Source organism: Xenopus tropicalis, chromosome 5 (assembly GCF_000004195.4).
Source record: "Xenopus tropicalis strain Nigerian chromosome 5, UCB_Xtro_10.0, whole genome shotgun sequence".
Lineage (NCBI taxonomy): Eukaryota > Metazoa > Chordata > Amphibia > Anura > Pipidae > Xenopus > Xenopus tropicalis.
The window spans coordinates 35,424,788-35,447,420 of record NC_030681.2 but is presented as its reverse complement, the minus strand read 5'-3'; the positions used below and the strand labels follow the sequence as shown (position 1 = coordinate 35,447,420).

Below are 22,633 nucleotides of genomic sequence, written 5' to 3'. Positions count from 1 at the left end.
GTGGAACTTATTTATTGTCACAGATGTATCAGACAGGCAGGTTACACACAGGAGCAATGAGACAGTCAGGGTATACTCCCTCTTCCTTAAGAGACCCTCTCTCCACGAGATATTAGCAGTACTACACGCCAGATGATTCCCTTTAGGGGTTCCCTCCGGTACTTCTCACCAGAAGCCCCTCTCTAGGGCACTTCCCGGTACTACACGCCAAGCGGACACCCCCTCAGCAGACCTCACCCCGGTACTTCCACTTAGATACCCCTGGATTAGGCAAATCTCCTATACTTAGCACTTTGTTCCCTGACTCCAGCTATGAGTGCTGGTGGATCTTAATCCAGTAATTCTCCTGTCGGGGCCAAGCTGCCCAGCTAGATAACCTGCCTACCACTCCTAGAGCGGTCTATAACAATCACTCACTGTCTAACTCTGACCTGTTGTTATCCTCTTCTCCAAGAGGGGTCCCAGGCTGAAAGACCTGCAGGCACATGGCTGCACAGCCTTATATACTGTGTGCACCCTGTGGCCTAACTATTGAACTGCAGGGAAGCTAACTCCCTGTTAACCCTTATAGTGCCAACCACCCAAGGTGTCCTACTACTAAAGTACTACCCTCCCTTGGGGTCTTACCTGGGGGCAACCATCCTAGGGGACCCAATTTTGGGGAACCCTACAAATAGAATCAATTTTGTTTTTTGTTTATATTCCTTTTAAGGCATATGTGGCATATTGATGGCTGGTCCTCTGGAACTTGAAGGATTATTTGGGTTGCTGTGGTGGTAAATGTTAGTCATACGACTGAAGTAAGTTTAAATGTTTACTGAATGGGTTAGTGGCTAAACAACAAATAATATACAGAGAAAGAGACCATCTAATAGTTATGTCTCACAGATAGGTCCTGAATATAAATATAATTAATCAACAAATTTAACAGTGAAGAAGACAACCATTTATTGGCTCAAATTGTTAACAAAAATACAAAAAGCAAATCATACTATACCAAACGACAAACAGGTGCTTCCCAATGCCTCATGGTCCCCATACTCCGCCCTCCTTACGTGTTTTGCACCATTGGGTGCTTCATCAGAGGAGGTCAATGGGTTAGTGGGGCTCATTTACACATTCATCCTACTAGGGGTAAACACCATTATTTTAGGCATTGGGGATGGACCACCTACATGCGGAGTGGTAACGGTTCATTCTCTAAGTAAATTTCCTCAGTGCGTCTCTGAAGCCTAAGGTTTAGTATATCTAGGGCTGCATATGGAACTCTTTTTTTCTTTATTGCATTTAATCTGATAAAAAATGTTAAGAATGCGTGTCTCTGTGATCAGCAATGTTTTAATAATTATACTCTCACTCAGTTGGCATCAATGGGATTATTTGCTCCAGAGTTTCCTTTCAAACTCTCTTATTGCTCTGTTACTTGTTGTGATATTCCTGTTGGTCATTATCTCCTTTGGCTTCTATCTCTCTGTACTGATAATCGCACCCACGCAATACCATCAGTTCTGGTAAAAGTCACTGATTTCCCTTCTTTTACGGTTTGTAGTGAAAATATGTTCAAGATGAGGATTTAACAACCCCTCCTAAACACAGACATTAAAAATCCTTTGTTCATGAAACACGTGAATACAGTACAATATACAACCAGTAGACCCTTTAAAAGACTTTATATTAAAGATTTTATTAACTTTTCCTTGCAGATAAAACCAATGCACTTTTCAGAAACTGCTTAAACAAATATTTGGGTGTACATTTTGCACAGGCAGTAACTTGCAGGGTTGGACTGGGCCCGCGGGCCACAGCCCTCATGAGCCCCACTGACCCAGACCCAGTCAAAAGCTCCCCCATTGACCTCCTTCCTCACAGCAAGGTTGGGAGGTTGGGTGATCGGTTGGTGGGGGCCTCTGGGGTGGCAGCCCTGGTGGGCCCTGCACACCCCAGTCCGATGCTGGTAACTTGTTAGGGATGTAGGGCTAGAAAGTACATTAACACTTAACTTTTAATCTACTGTATCTATAATCAGTTGCCAATAAGTATATATAAAAACTACACTTCTCACATTTGGGGGTGAATGAATGTTCCCAAAATAACTAAAACTGAATTAGGTAAATGTCTGTTGCAAGCATCTTGTAATGGTATTATAACACCTTAAAAGGGGATGGGGAATAATAAGTAAAAAGTGGACATAGCCTAAAACAGTGGCAGCTTTTCCAAGACTCAAACTGCAAACTTTCATTGAAACTAGGTGACAAAAGATAAATTAGATTATTATTAATTTACCTATTTCAATAAAAGGAAAGTTAGAATCACTGGGGGTGGGGGCAATATGTGACCCTAGTAACTTACCTCCTACCTCAGTGCATTATTTTGAAAAAATGGAGTGCCAACCCAGTGTACTTTATTTGTGGCCCCATGCCTCCATTTTCATAACAAGTGCAGTAAAGAAAATGGCAAAAACATTATGTACTGCACTTGTCCATGATGCTGCAAGGAATGCCCACAGGTGGCTCTTGCAACTTCAGTATGCTAGGGCCAGTGCATTATTTTGAAGACTAGGACATCCAGGAAGAAATTCTTACTTAATATATTCAGGGGGGGCCTCCTTAATTTAGTATCAGTCAGTGGCTACTAAAGCAAGTGGGATGAAAGGGATCATTTGAATTCTTTATAGATCCTTGGTAAGGCCTCACCTTGAGTATGCAATGCAGTTTTGGGCTCCAAAAAAAATGCTTTACTAAAGAAGTAGGGCAGAAATGTTCTACATTATGTTTTTAGATTCTGTACCAGCCCAAGGCACCGCAGCCCTTTAATGGGGAAGATCTGTTCCTCTGAAGATGCCCCAGTAGCCCCCCATCTTCTTTTCTGCTGAATCCCCGCACATGCTCTGTGCTGCTGTCACTTACTGAGCTTAGGGACCCACTCCCAATATACTGTATATACTGAATATAAATGTCACAATATAAGGCTCATTAGTACTTACCACAGATAATGACTACATGGCAGCTCAGAAACCAGTGCAATTACCATCAGAATTGAATATTATCCCTGTAGCATCAGCTTATATGACAGGCAAACCTCATTTTCTAGCTGATAATTTGCGACTACCCCTAAGCTTAGCTTCTCAACAGTTGCTCAGAGCACACGGGGCATTTGCGTGTTGCAGACACTTTCCAAGTCCTGGATCACTGCTGCTAATGAGATGCTGAAACTTTAGGCTGGTGCGGTAAGTTTAGTATATAACATACGGCATTTTTAGCCATATTCATTTTTAGCTTTGTGTTCTCCTTTAAGAAGGATATTGAGTTGAGTTGCAGAGAGTGCAATTAGACAGGTGAAATGGAACTTTCTTTTCTAAAGAGGGCCAGTCTTAATAAATTGAAATTTTACTTAAAGCAATGAAAATGGGTCTTTAAGTTGAGGCTAGGGGCTGTGGGATAACCTGTCGGGGGATACTATTAATGCTTTTAAGAGGTTTTGATAACTTCTTGGACAAGTCAACTAGAGCTTAAAGGAACCGTAAAGAGTTTTAAAGTAAATGAAATATAATGCACTGTTGCCCTGCACTGGTAAAAGTTGTGTGTTTGCTACAGTAACACTACTATAATTTATATATAATAAGCTGCTGTGTAGCCATGGGGGCAGCCATTCAAGCTGGAAAAAAGGAGAAAAGGCACAGGTTACATAGCAGATAATGGATAAGCTCTGTAGAATACAATAGTGTTTTATCTGTTATCTGCTAAGTGCCTGTGCCTTTTCTCCTTTGAATGGCTGCCCCCATGGCTACACAGCTGCATTCTTTATATAAACCATAGTAGTGTTTCTAAGGCAAACACACCAGTTGTACCAGTGCAGGGCAGCAGTACATTATATTGGAATTTCTTTCATACACTTGAATTTTTTGGTGTTACTGTTCCTTTAAGATCTACAGTTTGTTTAGTATAGTTTTTCTGGAAGGGGTTTAACTTGACGGACTTTAGTCTTTTTTCAGTTTAAAATAAATAAGCGATATACAGTATCCTTTGTTAAAACATGCTGCATAAGAACAGCCGCTCCCCACAGCCTTCTGTACCTAACATTCACAATAATTTGTTTAACAGTGTATACTGTGACACAGGTTAGAATCACAACATCCCAAATCTTACCCAAGACCGCTTCACCTACACAACAGCTAAATAATTCCACATTTTATTTAAAATAAAAAATGTTTTAATTAAAAAGTATTGACCACGTAAGTACTTTATAGTTTTACATTTATTTTGCTAAAAAAACTTTGTACAATAAAGTAAAAACAGCAATGGATTTTACAATGCCCCACCAGTGCATAAAAAAATGTAATTGCTTTTCATTCACAAAACTCAGTAACACTGTAAATAATACAAAGTAATGAAACAAACTCTATTTTGTTATAAAAAGAGTGTAGTGCTTAAGGTATTTTGTTTAACAGAATAATACGGTACTTGAATGTTGAAAAATTATATATATATTTTACTGTTAACATTAAGAAAATATATTTTCTTTGCTATGCATTAAAACAAGGATATTAAAACCCTGGTAAAAAAATCCAGCTTTTGGCATCCTAAAGCTCCTATGGATAGAAATTTTAGATCAGAAAATAGTAGTTTTTTTTTTTTTGTTCTTTTATTTTTAAGAAAACTAAAGTTTTTTTTAAAAACGGGTTAACAAGTAAAGGGAATATAAACTGAACATACAATGTATGGTTTCCAAAAGGATGACAAAACAAACATTGTCAATAAATTGAAATTAATGTATCAATATTAACAACATAATATTAATAGAAACCAGAGGAGGAAAAAAAACAAAGAGAGAGAGATAATACAGGTATGGGACCCATTATCCAGAATGCTCGAGACCTGGGGTTTTCCGGATAAGGGATCTTTCGGATTCCCCTACCTAAAGTCTGCTAAAAACATTATTTAAACAGTAATTAAACCCAATAGGATTGTTTTGCCTCCAATAAGGATTAATTATATCTTAGTTGGGATCAAGTACAAGGTACTGTTTTATAATTGAGTCTATGGGAGATGGTCTTTCTGTAATTTGAACTTTCTAGATAATGGGTTTCCGGATAAGGCATCCGATACCTGTAGTAAGTAATACAAGCAATGAAGTTAGTTTGCACAGAAAATCAGGTTAACTAAGATGAATATCAGGAAATGTTTACTAACTAGTATAAGGAAATACTAAAAAACTTGCACATAAATAGTTACTGTAAAAGATCAGCTAGGCATAACAGAAACTGGGGTTTTGAATTTTGTAATAGAGAGTGCTATTCTGAGACAATCTGCAACTAGTCTTCTTTTTTTATTATATGTGTTTTTTTAATTATTTAGCTCTTCAGTTTGGAATTTTAGCAGCTATGTGGTTGCTAGGGTCTAAATGAAACTGGAATATGAATAGGGGAGGGTCTCAATAGAAATTTAAGTAATAAAATTGCAGCCTCAAAAAGCAATGGTCATTTAAAAGCTGGGAAGATTCAAAAGAGAAAGGCAAATAATTCAAAAGCTATAAAATATAATATTAAGAACAATTGAAGAGATTGGCCATTCTATAACATGCTAATAACAGTTAAGTTAAAGGTAAACCACCCCTTTATTAGTATTTATACAAAAACTATTATTATGATCAAGATCATAAGCAGCAGAATGATAGACAGTTAAGTCTAACATCAAAAGCTGTGAAATATTTTGAAGGACTTTCAATATATGCTTTTCAGAAAACATTATAGGCATTACATGATACTGATAATTAATTCATAAATATTCACTATCAGTACTACTTTGCAGCACTGGCAGAACCGGTGCAAATGGTACCCTCTTATAACCACAGAGAGTTATCTAGTAGGTATTGACCAGTAGGTGCAGAGACCCACAGTATGGTGTTTACTATGTGTCCTGGCACCTATAGTATAAATAAAAGGGATATGATGCCAGACCCCAACTGCCCAGACAAGCTTCTAAACCTCATTGAAAATAAATTGAAGAGTAAAGTAATCTTAATAAGTTGGGGTTCCTCTAACTACAAATTTATTAGGCCTACAATGCAATGTGCTTCAGACCACCCTTACTACAATAGCAAAGTACATTGACACATGCTGAAATGCCAACCCAATACATTCAAATACCCTGGACATTGCTTGGATTTGTTGAGTGGATTGGGAAACCTTAGAAGCCATTGACTAAAAGCTTTTCTCTTTCATATTCAGATATGCTACTTGAAAATGCATCAAATAATGGGGCAGATTCAGTTCAGTGAGAAAAACTGTATCATCAGAAATCATGAGAAAACCCATAGGCAAGATTCAATTCAAGGAGGAAAAAACTTTTCTCCAAATCCAGTTCCAGTTTTTTCATGTGATAAGCCTTTTTCTCACTGAACTGAATCTGGTCCAATATGGAGAAATCAGTATTATAAAAACCTCCTATACGTTCATTAAGTACAGTATAGAAAAATCATAACAAAATTAGAAAATTCAATTAATGTAGTCCTACTGGCAAGCTATTTACATAATAAAAATATGATATTGTTTTAATACACTTGATATTTTTGTAATTAGAGCCCAGTTATTATAATGCTGAACGCAATTAAGAAAAAAAAGCCAAAAACATGTATATTTTTGTACATTATAGCTTTTTTTTCAATACTTTTTCTAATCTGAGCTTAGATTAATGTGTTTCAATGAAATGTATAAATAATATAGTAGTGATGTACCATAGATCATAGTATTTGGCAATTCCCAGTACATATTTAAAATGAGTATGGTCCCACTACTATTGTTAACCTCAATATGGAGCTTGACCGATAATTCATTAAGCTGTTAACCGTCACCATTTCCAAATCAACAATATATTCTCTTGGTCCAGTCAACGGTTTCACCATAACGAGCATTGCACTGATTCCACTTGTATGCTGCAAAACATATAATAATGTATGGATTTACAAAAAGCAATTCAATATCTTTAAGTTCATCCTTTAGATTATCTCCTGTGAGCTTTTATTGCCATCACTGCCACCTGTTTATATTAATAAGAACATTCTGGACCCCAAGGGTTTTAAAGAAATGTGTTCCAAGGTTTCCAAAAAGGCAGAGTTCAATACAAGTATATTATCCTATGCCCTACAAAATCCCGCATGTGATGTTCAACCTGCTGTACCACCACAATCTCATGGCTACTAGAAGTAAATTTACACCCACTGGTAATTCAGTGAAGACTTCATAAATGTTTAACTTGTGGTGTGAACATCTATTGTGCATCGTATTGGGGGTTGTGTGTATATCTATTGTGATCATTCTGTTGTCTTCTGCTATTCATGTCTAGGAGCTAAAATCACATTCTGGTCATAATTTGGAGTATGATGTATGGCAATGAGGCCACTTGGGGTTGTTTGAAGTTGTAGACACTGATGGAGTGACAAGATGTGGGCAATAAAAATAATCAGGTAAAGGTAGAGGGCAGCATTATAGAAAAGAGAGGGGGAACAGAAGTACAATAAGGCAGGGTTAATACCTGTACTGAAAAAATGGGAAAATAGGCTTAGTGGAAGAGAGGTAGGCAGAGAGTGGGGAATTCTTGTACCAGAAAAATATGAATACACAAGGAGAAAGAAAGTGGTAGCCAATACCTCCAGAAATAAAAAACAACACCTGCTGGAAAATACTGATTTTGCTCAAGCCCACATCTTGTTTATCCTCCCAGTTTTCTAATGTGCAGTACCCATTCTACCTCATATATCAGATTTTATTTGTATGTAAGTATGATTTAATATATATACTCCACACCTATTGTGCGGAGCTGTGGAATATGTTGGCACTTTTTGAATACCTGTTTATTATATTTATTATATTATTATTAAAGAACATGTAACACCCTCCATACAAAAATGTAATCAGTGAACAACCTCTTTAAAATCTTTATCTACCTGCCACTCTGGTTGTAATAGGCAGCAGCATCCCTTTAATAAATTGGGATTTCTTCTCCACCTGTAACTCACTTTGCCCCCTCCATTAGGAAATGACTTTGGCTCTTAACTAACTGAACATTCACAGTTGTCGTCAACTCAGGTTACCAAACATGCCCTCCAGTCTAGCAGCCAATAAAGAGATGACACTGCTGATTTCCATAGCATCTTCTCTCTAGCTGTGCACTCTGCTGGAAAAACATGTTTTTTCCTCTAACCTCCTGTCCTCAGCTCGACCTGAGCTTTAACCATTACAGGGCACAATTCAAGCAGGACTTTTTATGAAAGTAAGTTCTGCCTGTGTAAGCCTGCATTCTTTATTACATGAACTTTACAGCACACATGTGCTGTTTGTAGATGTAAATGTCACTGAAGATGTGTGAGAGGAAGAATGACAGCTGGGTGAAAACTGCTATTTGTTTTAGAAAAATGTGATGGTGCTGGCAAACGGAGGCGATATATGTGGTTTGGGTGGGGGAAATGTTCCCAACTTAAATACATGGTAGAAAAATGTAGGGTTTACATGCCCTTTAAGTATCTTGTTGTTTTGTGGGAACCCTAGATATTCACTTAGGGGCAGATTTATCAGTTTAATGGTTTGCAGTAAAAAAAGTGTTTTCTTCCTCTGTTTTTTTCTGGAATACCGTAAAAACTCAATCTTGTATTTCAATTAATTTGCCATAAGGTGTTTATATTTATGTCAGGAGTGATCTGTCACCATCTGTTATTCTCTTTAAAACCTGGTGCAACCTTTCTGCTATTCTCACATTTGTAAGGAACTGTGTAATTATTACTGTATTTGTGAACCATTTCAGGAACACTTACCCGCAAGTAAAAATCTTGATTTTCATTTCCAGATTTAATCCTGAATGTGTTGATTGTATTTGAATAAATCATGGTAGCCTGAATTTGGAAGATATCAGCAGGAACTGGTCTGTTTGAGTGAATGCTCATGTATTTATAGAGAATGCTGTATGGCTGGTCTCGGCAAATAGGATTTGCAACAGGGCAGACACACCGACTGAAAAAAAACAACATTCAGTATTAACACTTTGCCTTTGTGTACATTTTAAAACTTGCATCTTCAATGCAAATTTACCGATAAGGACAAATTGCAAATAGTTTTAAAATGCCCCAACCTACATCATACTATGGGGCAGATTTACTAATCCACAAATCTGAATCCCGAAAGGGAAAAAATCTTATTGGAAACAAAATTTTGCGACTTTTTCGTCGCCGTCGCGATTTTTCGTATTTGTCGCGACTTTATTGTATTTTGTGCGACTGTTTCGTATTTGTCACGACTTTATCGTATTTTGTGTGACTAAATACGAAAAAGTTGCGGAAAATATACGAAAAAGTCACAAAAATACCGATCATTACGAAAAAACGCCTTCGGACTGTTCGTGGATTAGTAAATCTCCCCCTAAAAGTTAATTTTAAGGCAAAGTACCCTTTTACAAGTCTCACTTGAAAGCCATGCTCTTCAAGAAAGAATGTTGCACAAATGGTTTAATAAGGATGAAAAATACTATGTGCATAGAATATACTGCTGCAAATATTCACACATTACTGTGGAAAAAAAACATTTTCATCAGTATTCTAGCAGCATATTGCGCATATGTTTCCCCGTATTATATCATTGTCTGTGTAGTTGCTTGAGGATAGATGCAAGGGAAGAAGATGCTGGGACTTACAGAAAAGGACTGGTGGCCAGTGTCTGGTGTTTGGAATTGTATTGTCCCACTATACATCATCAAGGTTTAGCATATTAATAAATGATCATTCTGGGGATATGGCAACTAGCCTAAGAATACATGAACACCTCTGATGCAGACTCAAGCAGAGACTGCATAAAAATAGTAAATAGTACCATCTATTATAAAATATAAGGATATTAGAAGTCACAGAGGAGTTTCATTAACTGTATACATTGACCATAGACCTATATAAAGGTTATGGAACTCCAAGGTGACTTCTAATAGTCTCATAATTTTCAACTGGGGGTACCTTATTTTCTATAACTGTCAGGATTACTTACTGATTTAACTGACTGGAGCCAACCAGGAAGTTCCTGACAATAATGCACAAGTTTTACTGAGTCTTGTCACACAAATTACATCCATAATAAGCACTGATGACATCACTAACTGCTGTTTATAAGTATATATATATATATATATATATACATACTAAAATATATATATGCACACAGATATAAATATAACATGCAGGCTATAAGCTACACCAAGAATATTCTAGACCAGTGCTGTCCAACTTCTGCGGTGCCGAGGGCCGGAATTTCTCTAGCATACATGGTGGAGGGCCGCTAATGGAAGCCAGTTTTGGCCACTCCCCTTTTTTGAACCACACCCACTTCAAACCACACCCATTTTATCACAATGGTGGTAGTGCAGCAAAAACCCAAATGCTTGGTCCTCACTGCGGGGATATCAACAGTTATTCATATATGAAAGAATTATATTATGTCATATTAAGACACACCCTTAAATCCATATGCCTCCTCCTCCCCTGTGGATAGCAGAGCAACCCCCAGCAACATAATTACACACCTTAGGGACCATTTAATGGCTGTTTCCAACTACTAACAAACTCCCAGAACAAACCCCTGCCAGGTTCACCTCTCACAGGCAGCATAGGGCAGGCACACACAGGCAGCACTCTGCCTCCCTTATGCTGCCTGTGTGTGCCATACTCTTCCTGCCCCATGCTGCCTGTGTGTGCCATACTCTGCCTGCCCTTAGCTGTCTGTGTGTGCCATACTCTGCCTGCCCTTAGCTGTCTGTGTCTGCCATACTCTGCCTACCCTATGCTGCCTGTGTGTTCCATACCCTCCCTGCCCTATGCTGCCTGTGTGCCATACTATGCCTGCCCTATGCTGTCTGTGTGTTCCATAACCTCCCTGCCCTATACTGCCTATGTGCAATACTTTGCCTGCCCTATGCTGTCTGTGTGTTCCATAACCTCCCTGCCCTATACTGCCTATGTGCCATACTTTGCCTGCCCTATGCTGTCTGTGTGTGCAGCATAGTCCAGGCACTACATACCATGTCTGAGGTGTTAACAGGGGAACAATGTGGGTGATTACAGCCTGAGCCTGAGGTGTGAACCCTGCAGGGGGTGAACAATGCAGAAACTAAAAGGTGTGAAAAACACAAGGGATTACATGTTTAAACAATACAGAGGGATTACAGCCTGAATCTAAGGTAAGAACCAGGGGGGGCCAGTTAATCTCAGTACTGATACCATTTAAAGCTTACACAAAGGTAAGCCATCAAAGCAGCCAGACAGGTGGGGGCCCCACAGAGGGGGGTCACGGGCCGCATCCGCCAGTTGGACAGCACTGTTCTAGACCATCAACCTTGGAACTGTTTTTCACCAAAAATGATTTCACACAGCCTATAAATTATACAGAAACAGAGCAAACCCCAACCCATTTATCAATTTATTTGTATACTGCATTTGAACCTTCCCTTCATACACTCATCATGTTGCTTTTATGATATGGAAATTATGTTTTACTTTTTCTGCCAGTTCACAAGAAATATTAAGAGTTTAACTTGCATTTGAACCTGCTTAAAGCAAATGCTTACTTTTCAGACATGCGAACATATGGCTCTTGGCAAGGGTTTCTTGGGTAACATCGATATGCACCATAATAATTCCAACACATGGTATCTTCTCCACAATCATGAGCATCAGTATCACATTCATTTATATCTGTTTATATTACAAATAAAATGGAGTTTCAAAAAATGTTCATGGGAAATCATAAATTGGCCAGTATGGCTACGAGCTCTTGTGTATTTTTCTGTACTCTAGAGCCTGTGGCTCTGGGCATCTTGAACCTTTCCCAGCTTTACTTGTGTGCTAACATTTTGTCTTACATTTCTTCAAATTCAAATAAAAGATTCAACCTATATTTCTCTTAATAGTTCTTTATATCCCACTGCTTACCATTTTTCTCAGTTATACACCACTGTTGATCAATCCATTCCTTCTTACTTTTGTATAAGTAGTCCAAAGGCAAAAATATTAAAACAAGTTGGCACCTTAGTATCATAAAGAGCAAGTAAAGTAAAAAGTGCCCCCTTAGATAACCTAAACATTTTGTAGAGCTGACACATGCTTCATATGCTTCACTTACTCTTTCTTCCAGCCCTGTTATTATCATCATCATTGTCATTTGTTTATGTGACAAAAACACATAGACAGAGAGCAGGAATATTACAACAAAGTTTGGATTACTAAAATAAGCATTGGAAGTCCTCCAACTGCCAAACTGCAAATCTAATGTAGTGGTACTACCAAACAAGAAATAACAAGAGTGAAAAAGAGAACCACAAACACAATAATGCAGCACATGATGACATTTGATAACAGAGATTATACATTATCCACATCAGTTCCTGCTCCAGTGGGGTTTACAGTCTAGGGTCCCAATTACATTTATGGGTTAATTTAATCAGAAGCCAATTAACCTGCCTGTATGTTTTTTTTGGAGTGTAAATGAAAACCCATGCAGACATGGGGAGAACAGAAACCAAATTCAGCACTCCACAACTGCAAAGCAGAGGAGCCCTTACTTTGTCACCATGCTCAGTGAAAAATGTACAGGACAATTAATCTCTTTTAGGCATCCCCATAAATATTATATTTATATTGTAATCCTTTGAGACTACTAGGAAAGGGATTCTCAGATTATTGCATAATGTTCTTCAAGTTCTAATTTAGATTAGGCTTGGGAAGAAGCTTTATTTAGTCTGAGTCTGAATTGGACATTCTCATACAGAGAGAAAGAGGAGAGGGAGCTAGGGGGAGATTTACTAATCCACGAATCCGAATCCCGAAAGGGAAAAAATCGGATTGGAAACGAAAATTTTGCGACTTTTTCATCAGCGTCGCAATTTTTTGTATTTGTCGCAAGTTTTTCATTGCCGCCGTGACTTAATCGTATTTTGCGCGACTATTTTGTCGCCGTCATGATTTTTTAGTATTGAGAGATTGTAAACGGCGGAAAAACCAATCCGATTTTTTCGCGCAGGTGACGGAAAAGTCACGGAAAATATACGAAAAAGTCGAAAAAATACTGATCATTACGAAAAAACGCATTCGGACGCTTTCGGTCCGTTCGTGGATTAGTAAATCTCCCCCCTAGAGTAGTTAGAACTACTATTAAGGAAATTGTAAATAGAAGCTTGGAGGAGAACCACAACCTAACCTTTAATAAGGAAATAACTCAGTACTCAAGTGCAAGTGCATTTGTGTGTCTAGGGGGAACGGAACCAATTTGCACATTTAGAAGCAATGATCTATTATACTTATTGGTCATCTTGGGTAGAGGAGCCCTATGGTACTTTAGATATAACTTTCAACAGCCTGCAACCCTTGGTTTCTTCTATAAATCATCTCCACATATTGTATGATATCAGTACACAGAAGCAAGTATTATTAGGCATGTTTGCAGCCACTACTTTAATGGAACTGAAAACATAAGGTATGTGTGATTTGGAAAGCCGCATCTCAAGTTGTATCTCAGTCTTAGCTTGGGCAAAATGTAATAAATCAGTACTGTAGATTACCAAAGTCAAATTTTACATATTTCATTATCTGAAGCAATACAACACCATTATTAGGTGATCAATCAAACCTTGACATGTTCGAGTTCCAGCAAGTTGATAGCCTTCTGGACATATGCAGGAAAACCTTCCTGGTTCATTGACACATTGATATTGGCACAAATAACTAGATGTTCTGCATTCATCAATATCTGTAAAATAAGACACAATACAATACAATTTAGAGTAATGTTTAATTGTCATACTTGTTAAAGCAGATTTTTTTGATCTACAGTTAGCAAAAAAAAAAGAAAATCTGGAAACCAGGCTGTTGACGAAAATTATATTCAAAGAGAGGGGAGAAGTATAGGAAAGAAATAAAACTAACATCTTAGTGAATTGACCACTAGTTCCAGGTTCTGTGATAGGTTTCATGGAAGATATCCAGTCAACAATTTCCACTGATAAAACTCGCTTATGTACTCTGTACATGTACAGGTAGGGAGGAAGCGGAGATTATAGAAAGAAAAGGGTTGTTCTTTTTTCCCATAAAAAGGATCAGCACACCAGAGGCCACCCATTTAGATTAGAGGAACAGAACTTTCATTTAAAGTGTAAGTGGTTTTTCATGGTGAGGGCAGTGAGGTTGGGGAATGCCCTTCCGAGTGATGTTGTTATGGCTGATTTTGTTAATGCCTTAATGAGAGCTTGAATGATTTCTTGAACAAGCATAATATAAGGCTATTGTGATACTAATATCTACAGTTAGTATTGATGTTGGTGTATATGGTTTATGGATGTGAGTGTATAGATAGGTCAGTTGAGGGTTGAACTCTTTTTTCAACCCTATGTATGTTCCTTGCTCCTGGGTGTTAAACCACATTTGGAGTTATCCAGTGTGAAGTTGGCCTTAACAAAGTCTATGATTATTGTGTTATAAGATGGGAAAACATCCAGTAGAGCAGGAGAACCCTACAAATCCAAAATACCTCATGCATTCATGGTAATTAAGAACCTGTGTAAAGTCAGCCTATTATAATCTGAGCCAGTGATGTCCAACTTGTCCAGAGTAGTGTTATGATCATTAAGTATCAACCATGGAAGCCTGTGGAAGCAGGATGGGGGCCTTGTCCACCTAGTGGCCCTTTGATTCTTAAGCCAACAGAACCCTACTTTTATAGCCCATTGGATTATCATTCTTTTTGTGTAGAGGGTTAGTTCATCATAGTTTATTTTGAAAATAATTCATTGTAATGATTGTCGAGATGGTTGTTTGTAAACTGCACAGAAATATAACACAATACTAAGAATATTATGTCTCAAAAATAAGAAAATGCAGTATATCAAACCTTTGGGAACATGTTTTTCACCAGATAAATGATGTATTGTTATTCTTTAGCCACCACAATTACTTTAAGCCTTTTAAATGTCATGTTTTCTCTAAATCAAATGCTGTATATTCCCTGAACATATGCTCTGTAAGCTAAAATGCCTCTTCAGTTGAACACTAAATTGGGTGATTTAACAACATTTGCCGAGACTATGAAAATATTTACACTTTAAATAAAATATCTAATTCTGTCAAACGTACTCCTTTCATGCACAATAAGAATCGCATTTGTGCAAAGAAAAGTCACTTTCAATCGCTCAAAAGCAAATAAATCTTACAGGACTAGCAAGTTTAACCTTTATTTGACATTCCAAAAGCTTCCAGAAGTTTTGTAAATTGGTTACCTTAATAAACTTTGTTTTAGTTATCATTGCATATGTATAAAAAAAAACTATTATGATAATTATGGTATCAGATATAAAGCAGCCAATAATGGATTAGATAGGCATTTTATATAGTGTAGCTTTTAGATTTATTATTTAGAAATACCAGGTCTAGATATTGACCTAATATGCCAAAAATCCAAAGCAACATAAACTGAAGCCAATATTAGCTGTAAGTGACACAATCTGTGACACATGCACAAATTTAAAAATTGTACTTAACATTTAGATTGTATGTAATATAGGCAATATTGCTTTAATAAAATATTGTGTAACTATGGAGAGCAACAGAGTACTACCACCAGATGAACCTCAGATTACATCAATTTTTGACACCAATAGAATAGGCATAGCCCAAATTTTGGCTTCCCTAAAAATGTACTTTGCTTTTAGCTAAAAGCAAAGATGAGTGGGGATGAGCGAAATTATTCGCCAAGCATGGATTCGCTGCAAAATTGCGTGTTTCGCCATTGGCGGATTTTTTGTGTGAAACAGCTGTTAAAATTCACTGGCTAGTGTAAAAAAAATTGTTGCGTGTGGCAAAAAAAGGTCACGTGCGTCAGTTTTTTGCTGTGCACATCAATTTTTTGATTGTCCCGTGCATTGTTTTTTTTTGACATGCTTCATTTTTGATGTTTTGCAAATCTTTTCAAAGATTCTTGAATTTTTCAGCAAAGTGAAACAGGACAGATTTGCTCATCACTAAAGATGAGACAATAAAAATAGTAAAGAATACATTAGCTGCTCTTCTGGTAAGGGTTGGCTGCTAGGAAATAGTGTTGATAATTATGTTGTTCATCATCATGTTGTTCTATCACAATATTCATAATGTTGTTTGTCCTTTATATACTGGATTCATGGTTGCCATAGTTTGTTGACTTATTACCATGAGGCCTATCTATCAAAATTTGTAATTGTATAATGTGTTTTGTTTTACTTTTGCCTAAGCAGCTCCCACTAATTTCTAGATGTCTTTGAAAGCTTTCAGATGCTACATTAGAATTTTTGCTTAATGAATATCAGAAATTTGTGTTTTTTAAACAATTATTCAAATTCCTGATTTTTAGTGCAAAATCATGGGAAAAAATACAAATGTTGACTAATAACTCCCTAAGTGTATAATATTTATGGGGTGCTGGTCTTAACAATTTAAGTAAGTCTTCATTATATAAAACTGTAATAAGAGACAACTTTTTTATAGCAGGGTTTATCTTCTATTCAAGCTAAGAAACCATCTTCTAACTGTAACAGTGAATAGGCAAACTGGAGTATAAACTAGCTAATCTAAAGGTCCCCATACAAGGGCCGAGTATAGCTGCCGATATCGGTCCCTTGGACTGATTCGGCAGCTAATCGGCCCGTGTATGGGCAGAACAGAGCTGCCTGGCCGACCGATATCTGGCCTGAAATTGGGCAGATCTCGATCGGCCAGGTTAGAAAATCCGGTCGGATCAGGGACCGCATCGGCTCGTTGATGCGGTCCCCAAACCGACTGCCCCATAAGCTCAAATGTAATCCGATCATTTGGCCCCAGGGCCAAACGATCGGATTATTTTTTTTTAAAGTCCCTTGCTACCCGATATCGCCCACCCGTAGGTGGGGATATCGGGTTAAGATCCGCTCGTAACTGGAGGCAGATACTGATACTTACTGTATATACTGTAGTAATTGCAACTATGCCTTTTAAGATGACCTAGAATATATAACTGATGATTTTAAGTTTAATTTAAACTGAATTTTGAAACATTTTATGCTTAATCATCTTACCTTCACAATTAACTCTATCTCTGCTCAACTCATATCCGGCGTTACATTGGCAGAAGTATGATCCAACCATGTTATAACATTCCTGCGCACATGGACTACTAGCGCACTCATCGATATCTGAAAGAAATGTTAAATAGTTAAGTTCCTGATAACTTTTAGGAATCACTATAGCTGGGCCAATAGATTTGTTAAATTCTTGAATTCTGTGCTTGTTGGATTCCTGACATTTGGTTCTCAGCATGCAGCGAGTAACAGAAACAAAAGCTGTTTGTCATGGTAATCTGCAGTTCTCAGGCATATGTTGCGCTAATGTGTTCGGTGTAATATCTCACTTTGCAAAGATCATGATCTTTTGGAACAAGTTATTCACAATATGTTATGATTGATAACATAATGTAGAAATAAAAGAATAATGTTTATTTTACTTTTACTATAAATTAAATATCTTCTGATCTTGGGAACCTGATATAATGGGTCATCTGGCACGGAAAGTGAAATTAAATTAATGTGAGCAAAAGTATTTTTGATTAAGGCTAGCCAAATTATGGCATATAAATACTTAAAATGGTGTTGAGCCCCTTTTCAGGCTACTTAATATTCTGAATATACCATTTTTTAAATATTTTTAGAGTACAGAAACATGTGGAGAACTAGATCTATAGGCCTATTAGTTTGATATCAGTGGTAGGAAAGCTTTTGGAATCTGTAAAAAGGGATACCTAAATACGCTGAACATAACAATATTATGAGTTTGTGCCAGCATGGTTTAATACCCAATAGATCTTGTCAGTTGAGCTGGAACTAGATTCTCGGATGACTGTGAATGTGATCAACTTAGACTTTGATAAAGCCTTTGATTCAGTAACACACAAGTTTACTGGTTACATTAAGGAATAATGGTCAGAGCATAATATTTGTACTAGGATAGACAATTGGCTGAAGGAAAAATTACAAGAAGTGGTTGTAAATGGAGCATTTTCTTGAACCAGTGGAGTTAGTGGAGTACTGCAGGGGTCTGTCCTTGGTCCTTTGCTTTTTATCTTGTTTCTTTATGACCTGGAGATTGGCATTGTAAGTACTGTCTCTAGTTTTACTGATAATATTGAATTGATCAATGTTGCAAGTTTATGCACTTTGGTAGAAATAACATAAATGCAAGTTATACACTAAGGGCTCTGGCACATGGGGAGATTAGTCGCCCGCGACAAATCTCCCTGTTTGCGGGCGACTAATCTCCCCGAGTTGCCATCAGAGAGCCGTCAGTTGCCATCCCACCGGCGAACATGTAAGTCGCCGGTGGGATGGCACACGCAGCGGCGCGATTTCGGCAAATCGGCGAAAATGCCTCGCGAGGCAACTTCAGCGATTTGGTGAAATCGCCTGCGCAGCGTGTACCATCCTTACATGTTCGCCGGTGGGATGGTAGTTCGGGGAGATTAGTTACCCGTGACAAGGGAGATTTGTCGTGGGCGACTAATCTCCCCGTGTGCCAGAGCCCTAAAAGGCAGTGTGTTAAAAAGTATCTGGGGATTTTTGTGGATAACAAGCTCTAGACAGATTCATTCAGTGGCTAAAGCAAATAAAGTGCTGTCTTGTATAAAAAAGGGCAGTAACTAGAGGAATAAAAACATAATTTTGCCTCTTTATAGGTCCCTGGTAAGGCCTCACCTTGAGTATGCAGTGCAGTTTTGGGAGTCCCTAATAAGAATATTAATGAGCTGGAGAGAATGCAATGCGAGATGTGCAACTAAACTAGCAAAAGAGATGCAGGATTTGAACTATAAGGATTGACAGTCAAGGTTGCAGTTGTTTTCTCTGTAGAATAGACCCTGGTGAGAGGATATGATTACAAGTATATTAAAGGACATTGTAGCGAAATGGCAGGGGTATCTTATTTCCCATAGAAAAAAAATCAATGCACCAGAGGTCACCCCTTTAGATTAGAGGAATAGAACTTTCATTTGAAGCAGCGTAGGTGATCCTTCACGGTGAGGGCAGTGAGGTTGGGGAATGCCCTTCCTAGAGATGTGGTAATGGCAGATTCTGTTAATGCCTTTAAGAGGGGCCTGGATGATTTTTTAAACAAGCATAGTATCCAAGGCTATTGTGATACTAATATCTACAGTTACTTAGTTGGTATAGCTTTTGGTATATATAGTTTATATTTATAAATGTGTATCAGTTGGTTTGTATAAGTAGGTGCACTTGGGTTTCATTTGACGGAGTTCTGTTTCAACCCAACTATACTGTAGAACTATTTTGTTAACTTTGGAATTTTATTATAATAAACCAACTTGTATATGAGAGGGACATTTAAAAGGGGCAGTATACCCCCATGCTCAGTAATTTGGGAATGTTCTGAACATAATTTCTGCCTATTGTTTTGATCACAACAAATCTATGGGCCAAGCAGGGAAACAAAAGCTGCTCCATAGTTGGTCCTAGTGATGTAGACTAATAGATTACCAGTATACAACCCCTTCTTTCCCCTTTGTTGTAACTGTTTTGTTAGCAGGAGTCCATTATGTAGGAAGATTATCTATGCACTGGCAATCTAATTTTCTACCTTACAAGTACCAAATATAGAGTATCTTCAATCTATGCTATACTGCCAACACTAACTAGAGTTGTATGACAATTGATTTAGGAAATCAAGATGCTGCAATGCTGGTTAGCAATTACACTTGCAGACTGCAAGAATTTCTTTACAGCCACAAAATATTTAGATTAACTGGATTTCATGGGGTTGCTTGAAACAAACACTTTTTTAGATTATTTGTATGCAGTTGTTCGCACAGTATACATATATACTAATATTCAAAAAGAAATGATCAGACTAGACCACTCTAGTTGTATTATCTGTAGATACGTTATGCATCTAATTGTAATTAAAACAAGCATATATTTTATAGCTAAATATGTTTTTCAGGTTTTTAAATATTTCTCCTTGTAAAAAAATAAACGGTCATACATAATGTATTCTTTGTGCACTGACATTTCTTTCCAAAAACTATGCATATTTAAATGTAAATATATTTATACTCACCTGTGCAGCTATAGTTGTTGGCTGAAAGCTGAAACCCAGGATTACACTGGCAATAGTATGAACCAAATGTGTTAACACAAAGATGATGACAATATGACGATAATGCACACTCATCAATGTCTGTTTAAGCAGGAAAATAGAATCAAATGCAGTTGCTGTGCAAAACAAATCTGATGTCATGGCAAGTTTTGTAAAATATAACATGTAATCACTATTATAACTCTTTAGTCACCTTGCCAAATCAGTGGCCTATCAAGCACTTTCTAGCACTTTCACCATAAAATTTACCTACTCAAAAGCAAACAAGTTGCAAAGTACAGAAGAGCCATTTTAATTCACTTAAACTCTATGCCAGTTTAGATAATAGAGTGCTTCTCATTTTTAACAGAATTGGTAACATAATTGTAATATATACTGTAAATATATATGTATTAGATACAATTAGATATTAGGGTATTTGAGATTAATTCCACACTTGACTCATTGAAAGAGTAGGGCAGAATGTGATTTCACAGTATACGAGTTGTTTCTTCAAATTTTTGTGATTAAGTTTCTGAGTTCTGAGGGTTTTCTAAAATCAGCGCATACTTGAGATTTGATGTTTTTTTTAAATATTTCCACGTTTAAAAAACCTTGAAAATGTGAATTATGATAAATCTTACTGTATAATACATTTGTTGTTTTCTTTTAAAGTTGTGTATTGTGTATACAGTACAGTATCTATAGTTGTTGTAAGTACAATACTGTAAAATTTAACTACAGATAACTATGTTTTATATTTGGATATAAAATAAGACAGAGAAAAGGGAAAGGGAGAGGGTGTTATCATGGGTACAAAAACCCATGGGTAAAAACAAATGAACTGGTCAAGAGTTTGTACTTGTGATGGAATACAAATAAACCCAAAAATAAGTCAAGGGCAATGCTGGGTTTGTTAAAACTAATGGCAGTTTTAACAAACCCATGGGTATAAAAAAAGTTGAGGGATATTAGTTAAATTTGAGGTTTCATCACTGTAGACATGGCACAGAAAAGTCATACTGTCAGAGATCATGAGCTCAAGGAAGGATTGGTAAATAGATGAGAGGCTGAAAGGAAGCTTTATTGATAGATGTAAGGAGAGGTAAAGCTCAACTCATGAAGTGGTGATAGATAGTTAGGCGGGGATTAGTTGTAGTGATGAGCAGATTTTTTATCAGGCATGGATTAGCAAATAAATTCTGCATTTTGCCATTGGCAAAACTAGAGCAAAATTTTGCAGCGAGAAAATTCACAGTCACTTCAAAAAAGGCCCAGGCACGGCAACAGTCGTTTAAGAAATGGCAGGGTTGTGACAAAAAGGGTGCGGTGGCGGAAAAGAGGTGCAGTCGTGTAAAAAAACTTGTGCGCTTCAAAAAAGTTGTGCAGTAGCCACATTTTGCAAGTTTTTGCAAGTTTCTGGAATTTTCATGTGAGGCAAAATACAGGGATTTTGATTAGGGATGAAAGATGAGTTGCGTAAAACCTCCACAGAATCAAGATAAAGGAGGCAGTGGATAAGATATGAACAGGCTTGTATCTTCCACATCAATACTGTATAAAATTTAAGTGGTTAAAAAGGTTAAGTGTAGTAGATGACAAATGCAATTTACTATTAAAAAAATAATAAAGAAAGTGTGAGTAAAATTACTGGAGACAAGTATTTTACCAGGGAAATTAAAACAACCCTATTGCTGCATTAGCTGCAATAGATGGTGTTTCTCAACCAGAAGAATGCTAAGTAGCATTATTATTATTAAGGTGTCTACTTTTGGAGCACTGCTGTGATTGAAATACTACTATATACTATTAATGCCATGGGTGTTCCGTTGAAGGACTCTTATTTCTGGAAATAGTACTGTGTGAGTTGATCTAATGAAACTAATTCAGCAGAGTTTGAAATTGAACATCTAAGAATGTAAGATCTGCTGGTGCCAGTGCTGGTCTGTCCTGGGGCTCCATATTCACCTTCTTACCATGCAACACTGCTTACTGACATCTTACATATAATTTGCAATTTAAATATTTTAGTGAGTAAATGTTTAATAAATAGGCTATTAGTTTCTGTACAATTTACTCTTTTTGCAGCAATGGCACACTCACCAATACATTGGTCCCCTCTTCTTTGAAGTCCTCTGGGACACTGGCAACTGAAAGAACCTCTCAGATTGGAGCATACTTGATCAGATCTGCAATTGTGGGTGCCTGCAGCACATTCATCTATGTCTGTTATGGAAAATATAATAGAAGTTATTCATTTTGTTCCATATCAGAAAATTCTAAAATATTTATGACTTCAGGTCCAGTTTTATATGCCACCTCTTTATATATATTATATATACAGGTCCTTTTCAAAAAATTAGCATATTGTGATAAAGTTCATTATTTTCTGTAATGTACTGATAAACATTAGACTTTCATATATTTTAGATTCATTACACACAACTGAAGTAGTTCAAGCCTTTTCTTG

General features: G+C 37.1%; 1 protein-coding gene across 1 annotated transcript in view; it reads right to left on the bottom strand.

The window, feature by feature from the left end:
- Nucleotides 1-4,236: 4,236 nt before the first annotated feature.
- Nucleotides 4,237-22,633, bottom strand: part of efemp1 (EGF containing fibulin extracellular matrix protein 1) — a 59,459-nt gene continuing 41,062 nt past the window's right edge. Inside the window, exons 5-11 of the mRNA XM_002936826.5 lie at nt 22,267-22,389; nt 20,146-20,265; nt 17,100-17,216; nt 13,652-13,771; nt 11,595-11,721; nt 8,806-9,001; nt 4,237-6,930 (exon numbers count right to left, since the gene is read on the bottom strand). Of these exons, the coding sequence (XP_002936872.1) occupies nt 6,769-6,930; nt 8,806-9,001; nt 11,595-11,721; nt 13,652-13,771; nt 17,100-17,216; nt 20,146-20,265; nt 22,267-22,389 (965 nt within the window). The 3' untranslated portion in view covers nt 4,237-6,768. The remainder of the gene's footprint in view (nt 6,931-8,805; nt 9,002-11,594; nt 11,722-13,651; nt 13,772-17,099; nt 17,217-20,145; nt 20,266-22,266; nt 22,390-22,633) is intronic.